Below are 18,898 nucleotides of genomic sequence, written 5' to 3'. Positions count from 1 at the left end.
CGGCGCCCGGGGAGCAGGGGGTTCAATGCTGTTTGGGAAGCGTAAAAAATCTAAAAATAAACTGTTAAGTTCCAGAGATGCTCAAGAATTGAGCCACTGCAGTTGCCCAGCAACAAGCAAGACTGGAGAAAAGGAAGGAAATGAGATCATCTGATTTCCTGCTAGACTTCAGACATTGACACCCCATTTCTTCACCCATGTTTTAACTTGAAACAAATGCAGTTAATGTAGGAGGTGTTGTGATAAAGGGTATCAAATTAAAGTGTGCTTGACTCACTATACTTTGTTCTTGTTGTTTTACTCTAGACCAAGAAGTGAATTATTTTGAAAGTTAAAGCATGGACTTCAGTATCGCATCAGTGATCATAATTCTACACATTTCAGGTAAGATTATTGTGTTAATAGATTGCAGTAATTTCATAAAAAAATATGTTCCAAAACAGACTAAAGACATTTGAGACTTTAAGGTGAGATTCCTCACTGCTCTCAGAGTGAATCACTTGGTTTGTCAGAGCAGAATCTCTCTATAAATGCAAACCTTCAGTTTCAGTGTTATTTTGATACTTTTCTTTTCTTCCTTTCTTTTTCTGTTATTTCCTTTTTTTTTAAATCAGGCTCTCTAACATTGGACTATCTCTCTGTGAGCTGTGAAAATATTTGTGCTCTGAGGGAAACCAATGTGCAGTTGAAGTGCTCTTATGACGAGGACAACATCAAATCTGTGTTCTGGTTCAGTGAGAAACAAAGTACAAACTGGAGAAAAAACAATGAACCTGAAGATTTGACTTTAGACTCAGATTACTCAGGACGGGTGAAAGATGAGATCTCAAGCAACTATTCAACGCTCACAATATCAGACGTGAGAGAGAGAGACTCTGGAGAATATCAGCTCATGTTCATCATGAAGGATGGAGTTAAACATCTCAGCTCAGCGGCCGTCAGTCTAACAGTCACAGGTGAAACTGAGTCCAGATTCTGAACACTTCAGCTGCTTTCATTTGTAAACTTTAATTTTTTTTTACTTTAATTCAGACCTGCAAGTGAGGATGAATCCTGAATCTACAGACCAGAAACACCAGAGAATAGATCTGACCTGTGAGACTTCCTGTGATTTGACGTCCAGGCCTCAGAAGTACTACTGGAAAAAAAATGGACGATATAAAGAAGATCTTAGTCATTCCAGGAGTATTACAGTTTCACCCAAAGCCGGTGTCAGTTACTCATGTTTTCTTACTGGAGATCTTATGAACTCCTCCTCTCCTGTGTGTGAGTAACACTTAATATTTTTTATTTAATAAGCACTAATATAATATCAGTGTTTGTTTATACATGAGTATGTGTGGAAACATTTAAAGGTATTTTGCAAGATTAATGTTTGTGGTGTTTAAGGGAAACAGGTCAATTTAGCTCAAAGGGAATCATTTAAGATTTTAAAGGGAATTTGAACAGAATCACTGTTTCACGGCTGTTCACGGAGACGCGCCTGCGGTTCAGTGAACGAGCCATTTAACATCAAATCTGCGCTGGATATTAATATCCAAACTATAGTGAAAACACTATCAATTAGCACAGTAACAAGATCGGCAGTTTAAGACATTAACTTGTAAGCACAAAACACAAGATACTTCTCTTTTCAATATGAATAAGGCTTTATTAGATAAATCTAAGACATATAAACTAATCTAACACATAAACGCACGCACTCACATTCACACAAGTTGCAGGAAGGTCGAAAGTTAGGGAAAGATGAGTTTAAGAGAATGGAAATATGGAATCCCAAGTTTACAGCAATACGTTAAATTGCATAGACATGAACAACCATCAATCACGTAATTAGCCCTTGCATTGAATTCCTCAATGTGACTAAAATTATATTAGATACACCAGCACAACAAATATCTGGGGATACGTTGCCTTAGTTTCCTGTGAAAGGGACTCCCGTTGAAAGGGGTATCCCGGTGTCGCTGATTGGCTGGAAGTTCAGTAGTGAAGTGACGTCTTGGGAAGCCCGTGTTTGTTGGGCGTTGGCTGAAAGTGCAGAGTCGTGTGCGCTGGTTGAAGTTGAACGGGCATCCGAGGTCAGGCGTAGGAGACTCGACGTTACAAAACTTAACTCAGAACACGAAACTCTCAAACGGAAAAGAAAAGAAATAAAGTTTGACGAGACTAGGTTGTGTTCCTTCTCATAGTAGCAGCAGGCAGGCACGCTGGAGCCGCGCTCAAAGAACAATGATGACTAACCGCATGGCTAGATGCTACAAGCTAAAGCTAGGTAGCAAAGCTACAAGCTAAAAGCAGGCATGACTGATAGCACGAGCAAGGCTGGAACTAAAAGCAGACTAAAAGCCGACATGGCTAATAGCACAAGCAATGCTAGACTAAAAGCAGACTAAAAAACAAGGCATGACTGATAGCACGAGCAATGCTAGAACTAAAAGCAAGATTTAATCGTGTCCAAAGTTTTTAAACTTCCTTGTTGGCCACCCCTCAAATGTTGCCTTGACCAATCAGATATGGTCCTGGGGTCTGGGGTATCATAAATCATTGTTTATCTTACCAAGCATGTGGTTCTTGCCTCACAGGGTCTAATTTTGGACATGATTCCTATAACATGATTATGATATGTTTTACAAATAAATGATTGTCAGGACAATATCAAGCAAGAAAATTTGATTGTCAATACTAGACATGACTATGTATCCTATAGTTATCAAAAGACATACACAATAAGTGATTATACATGATAGTCAAATGTGTGGGTTACACATAAATGAATATGGAGTTAAGCAATGGAACGATTCATTTAGCAGTCTTTTTGAGTTCATTCTGGTCCATATGTAATGTATAAATAGCAGTTTCTTTGCCATTCTCTGGCAAAGGGACTTTTCTGTGAAGACAAAGGTTTAAAGCCCTTCCCCCTTAGGAATTTCAGTCTGGTTTCACTGGCTGGGTGGGGGAAGTCAATGCAAGTATTTAACTTGATCTCCTGGGTTTACATGTGATGTCCAGCGTTGCATTCCAATCACGAACAATAAATTTGACAATCTCTTCTTCGAATTAAAATTGTCAATAATTGTTATATTGGTGTTAATGTTGAAAGCTGTTGTGTGAACAAGTTGGTTGGTTGGTTATCTTGCTTGGTTCTTGTGGCACTAGAACTGATTTATGACTTCCTGAGGAATTCGGCTCTCGTTTCAATGCACACAGCTCTGATAGACTCTTTGATTTGTCTGATTCGACTCATTTCTGCTACATATATCCCCCTTTCGATCGGCGAGGTGTTTAGGTGAAGACATCGTCGATCGCTGGAGAAACAAAGGCAGAAGAAGCAGACAAACACAGCAAACAGCAAGACAACACCTCCATGACAGTTTCTGTACTGGTGCAGGCATCAGGTTATTTAGGTACACGTGGTTAAGTTCAATTAGTCAATGTAGTTTAGCACATTGAGGATAGTTTAGATCGTCTTGGAAATTGTTTTTATTTTGTGGTTAACTTTGTTTGGTTCTTCTAGGTTGTCTTACTTTACACATTTACCGTTAGTTTTCTAGTAATTTCATTTTCAATTCAATGAATTGACCTATCATGCATGGAGCTCTCTGGCTTCCATTCAGTTTAGAGTGGCTGGCGGATATTAGGTGTTGCGAGTCAATCCTAATATCAGACCTTCGACCCTCGCAGGGTGTCTAGGCATTTCACCTACTCAGGAAAGAGGGGAAGGAGAAGGATAGGTAGAAGAAGAACAAAACAAAACAAGGCTGCTGTGGGTTTTCCTAGCATGGGTTACAACGACTATTGAGCTAGGATGTCAGGTGCAGCTAGTGTGTCATGAACCTTAACTTAGTGTCAGGTGTTCTACCTATTGTGAGGATGGCTGCACTTTTCTTCATGGTGGGTATGTGTAACTTTGTTACACTAAAAGTTGGATATTCTTTCTGTGGGAAGAATATGTTTGTTGACTGTGTTATCAGTAGATGTGTTTACCTCTGGGTGTAGGTAATGTGTGGTCAGATCTGTTCAAGTCTGTGTTGTCTCCCCCTTTTTCTAGCATGTCACTGAAGACTGGCTCTCTGCATCCTTGGCTTGGATGAGGGCGTGTCCATGGTCTAATGAGGGGTCAGTCCAGCAAGGCAGGAAGTTCTTTGGCAGACAGTCGGAGGCAGTTTGGCATGGCTGTGTGAAGCGGAGTTGCAAAACTTGTCTCCTATGTTGCATTCTTCTTATGATGCCTTCTGGCTGTAGCAGACTTTCTGACCTTCTGTGCTCTGGTGGTTGCTGTTGCACAGACAGGGAATTTGGAACTTGGAGTTGGAGTTCATTTGACAGTTTGTTAGTGACTGAGGTGATGTCCTTTAGTACCTCAGATTTTTCATCAACAGTTGGCCGTTAAAGACTTGTTCATTTTGGGTTGTTGTTGAACAGGTGCTTGTCATCTCTGATGTGGTGCACCAGGTGATCACCGGCCTTCCGTTCTGTCGCTGGTCACAGCGAGCATGACTCAACTTTGTGGTCATATGCATGTAAATTGTCTTGAAGGAACTCTCTTAGTTGTTCCATGACTTGTTCCGTGTCTTCTAATGGTAAGCGGTTATGTTCTTGTGCATACTCAGCACTGTGCATGTCTGAGTGGTGCTGAGGTGGGTTTTGTTGTCGCTTACCCACACGAGTTGCTCTTGGATGAGTCAGGTGATTACCTTTGGATATCTGGTTAGGTTTCCAGATGTTATCCTTTTGGTTTCTTGAGAAGCGTGGCTGGTCCCATGGATTTTTCCAGCAGTTGGGCTGAAAGCGGTCGTGGATATGGGCGTCACGTTCTCTGTGCTCTTGATGGAAGACTCTGGTGTTGTGATGCCACTGGGTGTCGTCCAGTGCAAGGCTTGAGTCTTTGTTGACAGAGTTCAAGAGTGTGGATGTTTTGTTACCTTTCTTTGAGGCCAACTTCTGCTTGTTATAGGCCTTCTGTGTTAGGTCACGCAACTGTTGGATGGTCATGGAGTTCGGACAGGCCATGACACCTAGATGGTGACTGACTCCAGGGTGCAGATTCTTTAGGAAGAGGGTTTTGAAGTTCACATCCTCTTCAAGGTCAGAGTTGTTGTGTGCACCAAAGTAGGATTGTCGGAGTCGGTTGTAGTAAGCTTGTGGTGTCTCTTGACGACCTTGTTTGGTTTCCAAGGCAGTTAACAGTCCATGTTCAGACTCTGGGTCTGTAAACTCTTTAATCAGGACCTCACGAAGTCGCTGGTAGTTTGACTTGGTTTGACTGGGCTGTCGATCTAGAAAGTTTCGTACCTCGGAACTGGACGTGGCTCTAAGGAGGTATAACCAGTCTCTGTCAGTCACATGAGGTCTCACTTCCAGGTGAAATTCAATATCTCGCAGATAAGCTTGGATGTCGGGGCTCTCTGTGGAGTTCGGGTTGAACCTGCTGATGTTTTTAGACAGCTTGTTGAGGTCTTTGATGGTCATCCCGTGTGCAGCTCCAAGGCCTTGGACGGGAGGTTTTCTTTCGTTGGCAGAAAAGGGTTGTGTGGCGAAGGCAGGTGAGGTTTTGGGTTGTGGCCCTTCGCTCCTTTCATCATATGCCAGTTCTTGGACGTGGGACTCTGCTCAGCAGTGATGAGGCTAAGAGAGGTTTATCTTTCCTTGGCTCTTGTTTGTGCTTGTAAGCATTTTGGAGTTCTTTTCTGACCATGTAGAGCTCATCGTTGGTATCTTCTAGATGTTGGGTCAGATTGTCTGTTTCAGTTCTGTACCTTTCAAGGTGGTCTTTCAAAGCACTGGTTTCAGAGTTCTTGTTTCTGATGTCTAGCTTGGCTTTCTCTAGTAGCTGTTCGGCATACTGGAGTCTGTTTACCAGGTCTTTCTGAGCAGCCGTTGCATGTTGCTGGTCGAGCTGAGCTGCTGCCAGGGCTGCTAGGAGCTTCATAACTTGTTCTGTTGTATCCTGCTCCCTCTCGCTGGGTGCTTTGAGTTGATTTTGAACTTTCACTTCCAGCTTGTCTATGCGACGTTGAGCATGTGTCAGCTCCTCTTGAAGGTGGGTGATGTGCTTGTCGCTCAGTTTCAGCTGGGTTGTGAAGGCATAGCTTAGTGAGCTTGTGATCTTGACTAGCTCCTCGTGGTTGTTGTTCTGGCTTGAATCTTGTGTCAGGAATCTTCTCAGGATTAGGATTATTATTAAAAATAATAACAGTTCAAATGTCTTTGGAGTGAGGCTGTCTGTTATGCCTCTCAGCCAAATGTTCACATCTTCCCCATGGGCAATGGGGTCTGCAGTCTGCGGCATGTTGGCACGCTGGGGAGAAGAGAGACTGACACAGATCTGTGTGGAGTAAAAGCCTATGTGTGGTGGGACAACTAAGTGTTGTATCAGTGATTGTGAACCACTAGTGAAATGTGGTGATGACTGTGTTGGTCTCAGGGTGTCTAAGTAGACTAGAGATGCGAAGACTTTGTCACTCTAATGAGGAAGAGGAAAAGAGAGACAGAGGTGAAAAACAAATTCAAATGACAAGCAAAATTTCTGTTTTTCAAATGAGGAAAATTATTTTTTCCAATTAAATGTTATCAAAAACAATATTATTATATTTCTTGCTTTGGACAAAAGAATACAATAATAATTCTGATATCTCTTTTCTTAGTCTGACAGGATTGGCACCGTACACCTTTCAGTTGGACCGCTCACCAGGGAGTCAGCGAAGGCGACAGTTGCTCAACACGTATCTCTATTAAATTGATCTCAACGTTGGATGAGATGCTAAAACTTGGATTGCGTTTCCAAATGTAGGGAGGTTAGGAAGAACAAATGAGAGGATGATTACAATCAAATTCATAAGGATGATTCGTCGTCTTTGGCACGATTGTGTATTTACTTCACTTAGAATTGATTGATGGTTCTTACATGTCCTACAAATGTAAAAAGAGAAGAGGAAAGTAAAGGAGAGAGAGGACGGAGATGGTAAGTCTCAGTAGCGGTTATCTCAACTACAAGGAGAGCGTTGTGTTAGTTGCTGCACAACTAATCAAACAAAATAAACTTTAAGTGAAAGAGAGTTGTCTTTCTAATTTATTTGAACTCGTAGTGAGGGATAACAATGTCTCCTTTTAGGGCTCAGGTTTGTCGTTCCCAGGCTAGGATACACAAAAGAAATGGTAAGAAATAGGAAAATTAAAAAATTAATAAATGGGCAAAATATGCAAACATGAAATTAAAAAGAGGAAATCAATACGTAAAACAATAGTGGTTAAGTGTATAACCAAAACAGGAAGAGGGGTAAAACGCATTCAAATAAGTAAAGGTCTGAATAGCATATATTCAGATGGGTAATAAATAAATTAGGAAGAATAAGTTTACTTTAACTTCCAAAGTTCAAGGCTTATTCATTCCTAAAATAATTAGACCCAAAAGAGAATACTAGAAATAAAAGATCATATGAAATGATTTGAGAGGGAAATTTTAAATGATTCAAAATAAATTTAATGTTTCAATTAAATTTCAATTTGACAATTAATAATTGTGAGTCAGTATTTCCCTTTCTAGTAAAATGAAAATAAGTGGTCTAGTGAGAAAAGAGAGCGATAAAAAGAAAGAGACTAACAAGTGTTAGTTAAGATGTTTAAAATGGTTAAATCACGTCAGCGTTGCCCAAACACACATTATTCTACCACTGGATGGTAATGCTAACGGCTAACCTTCGAGGCTAGTGGCTTTAGTATAGACTTCAATGTAAATGCAATGGTTTCGTTAGCTTAGCGACACCGCGGAGTTTGTGCGCTGCGCGTGCACAGTTCAGAGTTGCTCCGGAAGTACGTTAGGCTTCCTGGTCACGGTCGTCACTATGGCAACCAAAACACATTCTAGTGGATTAGCACATGAATCGTTGCATTGTTGCAAATACAGTTAAGCATGTTACATGAAATGTCGGCTCATTTCAACACTGTACAAATAACAACACCGCTTTTCAGTTGGTTTTGCGATGTGGCACTTAAACTCTCAGTTTGTATAGAGTTAAATTTATCTTAATTCAAATAGCAGCTTCTTGCTGTAGTTATTATATCAATCTCAGCAATTTGATTCTCCGTGCCAGTTTTTCTGGACACAAACATAAAAGTTTTCCTTCGCTGTTGGTACACAGTTAAAATTTACTTGATCAAGCTTTTAAAACACTCCCATTCAAATTACTCTCGGACACACGCAGTGTTACGCGAGATTGCATTCACTTTGTGAACGGATACAAATGGGCAAACATTGTTCTCTAATGTTTAACGTTAACGTAGGGGAGTCGAATATCAAATTTGATTCGGCAGTGGAACACGCACTGGCAATCAAACTATATGAAATATGAATACGGGGGCTTTGATAAATAGATTGAGGAACACGCTCAAAACTATTCTTTATTCACCGATTTATATCCCTTTTGAAACACTAACAGTTTAGCTCCGTTCAGCAAACAGTGACTGAGATAGCGTTTGAGACACTGGAACACGCAGTGAAATCAAATCAGCTATAAAACAAGGCATTACACAAACGAGGAACACGCTCAATTTCTACCTTATTGTACGATCTCAGATGTTTACTTTTAAGCTCACTTACTGCTGTTAACATTGAAGAGACGGACTTGAGTTAAAGTTTCTTCTAGCTCCTTTCATTCAAGCGGGGGGGGGGGGGGGGGGCTGCTTACGTCACGCGTCACACACACATATTCAGGTCTCGCATGCTTCTCATCTTTCATTCCTTTAGCAAAATCAAAGATTAAATAACTTGGTTTATGCTCACAATTTAGATTAAACTGCCCGCATTCTCCACCATCATAAATGTAAGGGGAACAGGTCAATTTAGCTCAAAGGGAATCATTTAAGATTTTAAAGGGAATTTGAACAGAATCACTGTTTCACGGCTGTTCACGGAGACGCGCCTGCGGTTCAGTGAACGAGCCGTTTAACATCAAATCTGCGCTGGATACTAATATCCAAACTATAGTGAAAACACTATCAATTAGCACAGTAACAAGATCGGCAGTTTAAGACATTAACTTGTAAGCACAAAACACAAGATACTTCTCTTTTCAATATGAATAAGGCTTTATTAGATAAATCTAAGACATATAAACTAATCTAACACATAAACGCACGCACACACACATTCACACAAGTTGCAGGAAGGTCGAAAGTTAGGGAAAGATGAGTTTAAGAGAATGGAAATATGGAATCCCAAGTTTACAGCAATACGTTAAATTGCATAAACATGAACAACCATCAATCACGTAATTAGCCCTTGCATTGAGTTCCTCAATGTGACTAAAATTATATTAGATACACCAGCACAACAGATATCTGGGGATACGTTGCCTTAGTTTCCTGTGAAAGGGACTCCCGTTGAAAGGGGTATCCCGGTGTCGCTGATTGGCTGGAAGTTCAGTAGTGAAGTGACGTCTTGGGGAGCCCGTGGTTGTTGGGCGTTGGCTGAAAGTGCAGAGTCGTGTGCGCTGGTTGAAGTTGAACGGGCATCCGAGGTCAGGCGTCGGAGACTCGACGTTACAAAACTTAACTCAGAACACGAAACTCTCAAACGGAAAAGAAAAGAAATAAAGTTTGACGAGACTAGGTTGTGTTCCTTCTCATAGTAGCAGCAGGCAGGCACGCTGGAGCCGCGCTCAAAGAACAATGATGACTAACCGCATGGCTAGATGCTACAAGCTAAAGCTAGGTAGCAAAGCTACAAGCTAAAAGCAGGCATGACTGATAGCACGAGCAAGGCTGGAACTAAAAGCAGACTAAAAGCCGACATGGCTAATAGCACAAGCAATGCTAGACTAAAAGCAGACTAAAAAACAAGGCATGACTGATAGCACGAGCAATGCTAGAACTAAAAGCAAGATTTAATCGTGTCCAAAGTTTTTAAACTTCCTTGTTGGCCACCCCTCAAATGTTGCCTTGACCAATCAGATATGGTCCTGGGGTCTGGGGTATCATAAATCATTGTTTATCTTACCAAGCATGTGGTTCTTGCCTCACAGGGTCTAATTTTGGACATGATTCCTATAACATGATTATGATATGTTTTACAAATAAATGATTGTCAGGACAATATCAAGCAAGAAAATTTGATTATGTCAATACTAGACATGACTATGTATCCTATAGTTATCAAAAGACATACACAATAAGTGATTATACATGATAGTCAAATGTGTGGGTTACACATAAATGAATATGGAGTTAAGCAATGGAACGATTCATTTAGCAGTCTTTTTGAGTTCATTCTGGTCCATATGTAATGTATAAATAGCAGTTTCTTTGCCATTCTCTGGCAAAGGGACTTTTCTGTGAAGACAAAGGTTTAAAGCCCTTCCCCCTTAGGAATTTCAGTCTGGTTTCACTGGCTGGGTGGGGGAAGTCAATGCAAGTATTTAACTTGATCTCCTGGGTTTACATGTGATGTCCAGCGTTGCATTCCAATCACGAACAATAAATTTGACAATCTCTTCTTCGAATTAAAATTGTCAATAATTGTTATATTGGTGTTAATGTTGAAAGCTGTTGTGTGAACAAGTTGGTTGGTTGGTTATCTTGCTTGGTTCTTGTGGCACTAGAACTGATTTATGACTTCCTGAGGAATTCGGCTCTCGTTTCAATGCACACAGCTCTGATAGACTCTTTGATTTGTCTGATTCGACTCATTTCTGCTACAGGTGTAAATTCAGTAGAATTTCTACATACGTGTGCCTAAATAGTGTCTAATTTTTGCCACAATACAGCACTCCACAATACAGTTTCAAAGCAGCTTTAAAGAAAATCATAATGTTAATGTATAAAGATGATACAGTAATCATCCAGATTTAGTTACAGCTGTATTGTATTATAGTGAAGGTTTTTGTATGGCTTTTAATGAAGATAAAATCACATATATCTTGGATTTCCTGAGGGTGAGTGAATTAACAGCAATTTTTAATTTTGGGGTGAATTATTCCTTTAAGGGTCTTGCTAACATATGTCCTGTCTCATATTCATGCTCTCTCAAGTCACAAAAGTGTGTATCAGCCCAGGGCCAGCAAAATAGATGTGAGGGATCAGCTCTATGCAGAAGCTCCGTTTATGTGACCAAAAGGTCAAATCTTGTTGTTTGGACAGTTTACTTCTCAGTGCGATGGGCAGAACCCCTCTCCCAATAACAGCCATTGAGTCAAATTAAAATCATAAAATATTCATCACTTTGAATTTTCACACTGAACATTCATCTTGACATGAATAGACCTTAACTGTAATTTTCACAGCAGTAATCTGTGTCTCTTTCAGGCATTTCTAAGAGTCCCTGCTGGGATGTGACTTACTCCTCTAGAAGAGTCTGTGCTTTGGTCGGCTCAACAGTAGACATTTCCAGCACATACACACATCCCTCTGATCATACTGTAAATAAAACATTCTGGCATTACCCATCTGGTGACTTCAAGGATTTGCGTGAGGAGCATCAGTTTGCTGGTCGTGTGGAGTATGTGGAGAACAAACTGAGAATCAAAGAGCTCAAGATCAGTGACTCTGGAGAATATCTATTCAGGATCATCACTGACTCAGAAAAATACTCTGGATCACCTGGAGTCATTCTTACTGTAACAGGTAACTGATTGATATACTGATTGTTCAAAAGGTTTCCTGTATACTTTCTAATAGGCTTTTTTTTTTTCAGATACGCAGGTGAAAAGCAGTCCATCTGTTGTTTCAGAGGGACAGGAAGTGATATTAATCTGTTCAACTAAATGCACTCTGAACAACAAACATACTTACATCTGGTACAAGAACAGACGACAGGTAACAGATGGAATCACTAAAGACAACAAGCTGTACCTGGACTCAGTCAGCGATGAAGAGCTTCACCAGTATTCCTGTGCTGTAGGAGGTAACACATCTCTAATGATACATGTGCTTCAGTCTGAATGTTTGATGAGTTCAGGTGGTTTCTCTGATAGTAATGATTCACTTCTTTGTGTTGTGAAGATCCAGTGGACAGCACAGCGTTCAGACATTATACAGTCACTCTGCTGGTGTTTTTACCTCAGTTTCTCATAATAGCAGCTCTGTGGATGTGGTGAGTAAAATATTTAGTTAAATTCACAACTCCATGACATACAGTGAATATATTGAAATTAATTCAGATTATAAAAATGTGATTTTTTTAATCCAACAGGTTTTTCATTAAAATGCATCTCATTTCGAAACCAAACCAAGAACACAAGTGAAGGTGAGACGTTACGTATATAGAGAATCTGCTATAATATAAAAGATGCAATTGCAGCAGCATTGGTTTCAATGTATTTAATGTGTTTGTATTTGTCTGTCTCAGAATCAGATGTTCTACATCTGTACATCTGCTGTCTGTCAATCAGAGCTGCTGGAGTGATGTCATTGTGATCCTACATTGTGACATCATCACCTAGCAACAGAGAGAAATGTCAGCAGCTCTATCAGTGATTCAGTGACGTCATAGACAGTGACATTTATTCATAATATTAGCCTTTCTTCAGGCTTCAAACTGTTTATTAACAAAGCACTCCCCCCCTCCAAGAAAAGGATTGAAAAGTGAAGGAGCGGCTGTTCTGTTTATTTTGTATATAACTTTATTCAGTATGCGTGAACACTTTCATATTTTATGTGATAGCAATCCATTTAAATTTGAATCTTTCTTGCTTCTTCTTCATGTGTGAGTGTGATTTGATCTCAAATAACATTCAGTAGTCCAGAAACTTTCTTTAGGTAACATTTATCATCAAAATTAACCGGAAAAATTTTACTAATATAATACACATATTAAATTATTTACTTTTATAATTATTTTACAGTTGATGAACACACAATTATTTATTTATTCCACATCTATATAAAAACAAAGAAAACAAATAACATATGGCTCTTACATTTTATATTTCAGTAGATTTAACCAAATCGGTTGTTAAGTCAGATGGATTTTGATTGGCTGACAGTGTTTTTATTGTTCATCATCAGAAAATAAAAAATACTCTGGAAGTGATCGCAAACATTTTACATATATATATATATATATATATATATATATTTTTTTTTTTCATGTCATTGTCGGCGATTTTATGTTTACAGTTCTTGGTGTGACCAAGACTTTTGTGTGGAAAAAACTGCACAATCAATAAAACCTGTTTTTAATGAGCAGAAAAACAGCTTGTGTGTTCTTATAATTTGAGCAGAAACCATGGTGTGATCTGTGTAAATGATCTGGTAGAGTTTGGTGGGGTCAGGATGGTGCCACGTTAACAGCAACCTTATCTCACTCTTATTCTATTTTATGTGCAGTGCTTAAAGCTTTGAATTTCTATGACCAATCTTTTCTATAACTTGTTGTAGAAGTTCAGCATACTCTTTTAAGACTGTCTTTAATGGTTTAGGGACCCTTTTTATTTTTATTTCTTATATACTTTCTATGCCTGAGTAAAGAAGCTTGTTTGCTACAAACATGGATGAAGATATGGATACAGCCTCTGTTGAGGCTTCTGCAAACAAGTTATAAATATAGACCCCTTAAAATTTTGTAAACATTGCAATGTCTCCGGGTGGGCGGGGCTTAGCTGGAGGCAAAAAGAGGCGCAGACGCAATGTTGACAAATGAAACTAGCACGTGTTAGAAGGGATTTATTAAACATGGATGCAGAAGAAGGTTCAGGACTGTCCAAATATGTACAGTCACTGACTCTGCGGGACCGTGACAGCTATTTTTGTAAATTAACTCTCGTGGATGGAAGCCGGCTGCCTGACCCGTATGCCATACGGCCATATGAATTACTTTTGGGTGGTTTGGAGAATTTTGTAAAGGCTTGTTGTCTAATGTAACCTATCGCTGGGCTAACTATGATTACCAGTGTGGATTATTTTAAGAGACCGTTCAAAGGATGGCACACACATCTATTACTGTATGCTTTTTAATATTTAAGCTAGCTAGTGCGCTGAAGGTTGGCGACTTTTCACCTATAAAACAGAAACTTGCTTATTTGTACTAGATAAAACTAACACACACCAGTACATATGCATATATTATTTTACCTGATATGAAGTGTGCACTGTAAATATGAGCATTATTCAGTCTGTCTGTACGCCGTATTGCATTCAATCACAATTGTCTTCTTGATTTCTGTGAAGGAATGTCTGCTGGGATCCGGTAAAACTTTAGTTTTGAAACAAAAGTGCTGTTCCTTCTATTCTGGCAGCCAAAAACACAACAAAATGACATTTTAAAGTCAAAACCTCAAACTTTTAGCACATCTGCTATGAGTTTTTCCTTATGTTTTGCCTCCAGCTAGAGCTGTGATGTCACAGTGTTGCAGGTGATTAAGGGGTCTATAAAGGTGCATAATTATGCAAGACACCTAGAAAATACATTTGGGAGCTCTCCGGACACTAGTGGGGCCCCTGCTCAGAAGAAATCTAGAAACAAACACCCCAGACACAGTATCTAACTCTGTGCTGCTAGTGGCAATAGAAAAGGTCAGCAAGTTACAAAAAGAGTCGTTGGTAAAACTGCAGTCTGTCGAGGCCTCGGGCAATGAAAACACCTCTTCAATCTGCAAGCTTACCTGCTCGCTTGAAGCCATGAATAGACAAGGAGAAGACATGAAGTAGAAGGTGCTTTCAATCCAAGGTTGAGAACCTCGAAAAAGTACTTAAACAAACGCAAAGCTTTATTTCTGGGGGGGATGTTTATTTTCAGCAAGAGAATAGCCTATAGATGACCAAATGTGGTGGTTATACAAATTCTACATTGTAATTGTTTGTTTCTGAGACATGTTGAACACCAAAGTTGTAACTTTCCTAAAAACAGACTAAACAGAGAGTTTGTTGGCCATTAGTGACAGGTGGAAAGATATTTTTATTCATTTATTTTTATAAGTCGGCAGCACACATGGGTGGACAGTGACAATGAACAGTGATTTGTATTTGATGATCAGAAGATCTTTCTCCATTCATGGGGGTGTCTCAGTTCATAATAGGTATTTTCAACCACTTTACCTGATTTGCTCTAATCCACTGGGGGCTTGGTTTAAGGATGTGACTTCATGGTTTTAGTAAGTCTGTCAAGTAAAGTCTCAAGTCTGTTGAAAAACATCTATTGTAGTTTGAAATTGGCCACTGATTGGTATACGCCAATTTTGATTTTACATGTGCATTTCTCAGTTGTTTAATTGATGCTTCTTCATTAGAGAGAAAACACAGGTGCATCCTATACAGAAGTCTCATGTGTTTGACATGCATGACCTCAAATTTATTTATCAGACAGGCGTTTTTTTTCCACATGGATCCGGCATTTTGGAAGAGTGAAAACAATATTTTTTTTAACTGGGTCCCGTATTATAGTGCTTACATTTACAAATGTTTATTGCAAAAAATGTAAAAGAAGCACCAATAGACTTATATTTAGATATATGAAAAAATCAATGATCCTAAAATCCTGTTCTAAATAAAAAAATTTAAAAATAAATGTTATGTTTAATGTGACTGTATGTATGTACCGGTATGTATGTATGAGAATTTAATTGACTTGCTTTTAAGCGATATCATGCTTGCTTTTTCAGAGAACCCAAAAGAAAAGATTGTATGTCACAGTCTGACATACAATAAGCCATAGCTGTCAACCCTCCCGTTTTTTCCGGGTTTCTCACGTATTTTATCTCTTTTGCCGCTGCATTACCGTTTTAGTATTTTCCTGTAAATTATCCCGTATTTTTACACTCTGTGTTAACTCAGAACACGGAACTATCTGTGTCTGCGAAGTGACTTGCTCTTGGGTTTCTAGACCTCCAATAAAGCAGGTGGCAGTATACAGTTGTTTAGTCTACCATCGAAGAAGACAGTTGCAGCGGCGCCAGCGGGCGGGAGGAAGAGGGAAAAGTAGCGGAAAGTGAACTTCAAGAGTAGAGTAGATGAGTGTGATTTGCAATGATGGATCAGGACGTCGACGGCCAAAATAACCGAATTAATCCAAGTACTCACCAACCAAAACCAAGGACATTATGCCGATATTTGAGTAAATGGGAGTCCACCTTTCACTACCTGACAAGCAGCCATGTAGGTCCAAATTATGCCTACTGCAAAATTTGTCATTGTCGGGAAAAACAATGTTTCGCAGCACGAAATTATTATTAATATTAAATTATTATTAATATTACCTTGTTCATAAATAAATCACTTTTAACATATCCATTGGTCTGTCATTCTTTAATATATATTGTGTAGTTATAAACTCTTTATGTTGTTAATGATTAGTGCTTTTATTTTATTTTTATTTTTTTAAGTTTGTGGGTAAGAATCGTGTAAAAAAAATCCCTTATTTTGGGGATGGATTCCGGGAAATCTCCCTTATTTTCAATGTTCAATGTTGACAGCTATGCAATAAGCCATTTTTTACAAACTTGAACTGATGCACCACTTGTAGCAATGATGACTTCACAGTGGTCAAAGAGGCATAAATTGAAATTAATGATTAATTCTGCAGAGTCAGAAATACTACAACAATTTAATGAAACCAGTGCACAAAATTATGTGTCACAAGAAAACCATGTTGAAGCAGGAACCAATTATACAGAGTACCCTAAAGATGTTATAGAGTCAGCTGTTTCAGATTGAAATGATTCAGTCACAGATGAGTTCCCTGGTGGGGTGTTTAATGAGGTTCTGTTACATCCAACCAATATGCATCATGTTAATAATGATACAGTCAACTCATCAGATTTTAACTCTGATAATGAATCAGAAGATGCAACGAGTGTGTTTCTTTTAAGGAGTTTGCGATACTAGGCCTCTACCTTCTCAGTCTCACTTGTTGCACTCAGAGCACTTTTAACCCCTTTGCATTCAAGCATCGCCGATGGCCCCACTTTATTTTTGTTTAACTTTCACAGCACATTAAACACTCTTCCTTGATCTGGACAAACTGGGCATTAATCGAAAGTTTAAAGACTCTAACTTCGATATTTGACCAATGTATTGATAAAACATTGTTGCAGTGACAGTTATTTAGTAATTCGAAATTTGAATAGAAATTCACCACTCATTAATATTCAGTCACGTCAGCAGCGGTTTATTTGTTTTCACATAGACTCACTGAACAGCGTCAATAAGGATTTATAGACCAAAGATGCATATCTGCGGAGATATATGGATATATTTACTGATGTTTACTTCATATTTCTTCAGACAGAATCGTCATTTCTATTCATTTTCCACTGATTTACGCGATCTGATGATAAATAGCCTCTCCCAGCACTGTCTCTGTGTGTTTGCTTCCGTGTACTCGAGCTGTGACCTAGACAGACTCTGATTGGACCTTCGGCTTGTCAATCTAACAGTCCCAAAACCGGACAGCGGCAGATCGTGTCACATGGTTTGTGAACACTTCCTGGTTCATATCTGCTAACAACAACACTAATAGACCTCTGTACATACAAAATATCCGCATAATAAATCCGCGATTACGATAGAAAAGCTTGGTATGAGATTTTCTTGAGATCTGAGGCTTTTTTATAAAAAATATAAAAATTTACATCGCAAATGCTGACTTGTACTAATAATTTAATAAATTGTCTGATGTAGCTTGATGCTAACGTTAGCTCTAATGCTACTAATAGCAGGTGCATTTTTTCTTCATAATGCATTTCTGTCACTATAATTCGTGTAAGGTCGTAAGAAAATGTTTTGTTGTATTTTTATAGTAAGACTTTTGATCTAATAAGGGCTAAATGCATACTGAGACTGAAGTGAGATCGCTGTTTTGTTGCTTTGTAAACATTAAAATACCACAAAAAGGCTGAAAAAGGTAGAATAAAAACAAAAGAACAATGATGAAAGAATAATGCGGATAATGTGTCATACCTGGCGGAGGTGTGAAAGACTTGTTTCGTGAGAACAATAGAACCATGAGTTTTCAAAGCCAACACACATACAGAGCACACAGGAGAGCTTACATGTGAGATCTTAAAGAGATGACAAGTGCCATAAATCAATGAGGTTAGCCTTTTCGAAAAACACACATGACATGGCCTTAGAAAATATTTCATAAAATTCACAGTTTTACAAATTCGATTATGAAATTTCTAATGAAAGTTTTGAAAGACTTGTGGCTTTAGCCACACTGTATTTCTAAACTCACATCTTACATCAACAATTTTGTTAATACATTTAAAAAATGTTTTTAATATTTATTAAATCTATATTTGTACTGTGGTTTTATTGATGTTAGTTTATGATTTTGTATTAATACTGTAAACCACATTGGACAATGTAAATTGTATTTAATTGTGCTATATAAATAAATTGCCATTGCCATAATTGTGTGCAAATAGTTGGCCACGTTGCTATTTTAAGAAATATCATTAAGGTAGATTGGGTAGGGATTTTTGTAAAAGTTTAATCATCAAGAATCATCCTTCTACTACCCATCCTTCTATAGGTTGTTATAAAGTGTGGGATGACAATATTGATGTGGCCAGACTCCAAGATATTAAGCTGAAATATTTTCTCTGTCCTGACAAAAATGTCTTCATTGCCATGCCACTCATTCATATGACAAAATTAATTGTTTGTAGGTTACAACATGCTTTTGCTGTTGTAAGAAAAGCTTGTACTTATTTTCTGCTTCTTAAAAAAAATGTTCTATATTTCCAAGGGAAAAGTTTAAAAATGTGAATTCTTGTATTGTAGGGGAATTATTTTGCCACCATATTTACTCAAAGACACAGCCAAGCTACGGGCTGCAGTTAAAAAATATGAGCTGCCTATGAGGAATGGTTGTCCTATGAACCTGTTAGACACCTTGTTAGTTGAGGTAAGTGTATAAATTCAAATTAAGCATAAATTAAGTATAAGGTAGAATTAAATTGTATAC

At 38.6% G+C, this 18,898-nt stretch overlaps 1 protein-coding gene across 1 annotated transcript; it reads left to right on the top strand.

The window, feature by feature from the left end:
• Window positions 1-236: 236 nt before the first annotated feature.
• LOC113065118 (uncharacterized) lies at window positions 237-12,778 on the top strand. The gene is made up of 8 exons (XM_026236316.1): window positions 237-384; window positions 615-956; window positions 1,033-1,266; window positions 11,299-11,616; window positions 11,687-11,896; window positions 11,995-12,085; window positions 12,185-12,238; window positions 12,341-12,778. The coding sequence occupies exons 1-7, from the start codon at window positions 339-341 to the stop codon at window positions 12,234-12,236; spliced, it is 1,293 nt and encodes a 430-aa protein (XP_026092101.1). The 5' UTR covers window positions 237-338; the 3' UTR covers window positions 12,237-12,238; window positions 12,341-12,778.
• The last annotated feature ends 6,120 nt before the right edge of the window (window positions 12,779-18,898 follow it).

The sequence above is a fragment of the Carassius auratus genome, chromosome 47 (genome assembly GCF_003368295.1).
Source record: "Carassius auratus strain Wakin chromosome 47, ASM336829v1, whole genome shotgun sequence".
Lineage (NCBI taxonomy): Eukaryota > Metazoa > Chordata > Actinopteri > Cypriniformes > Cyprinidae > Carassius > Carassius auratus.
The sequence above is the reverse complement of the archived record's forward strand: the minus strand, read 5'-3'. Positions and strand labels throughout refer to the sequence as shown.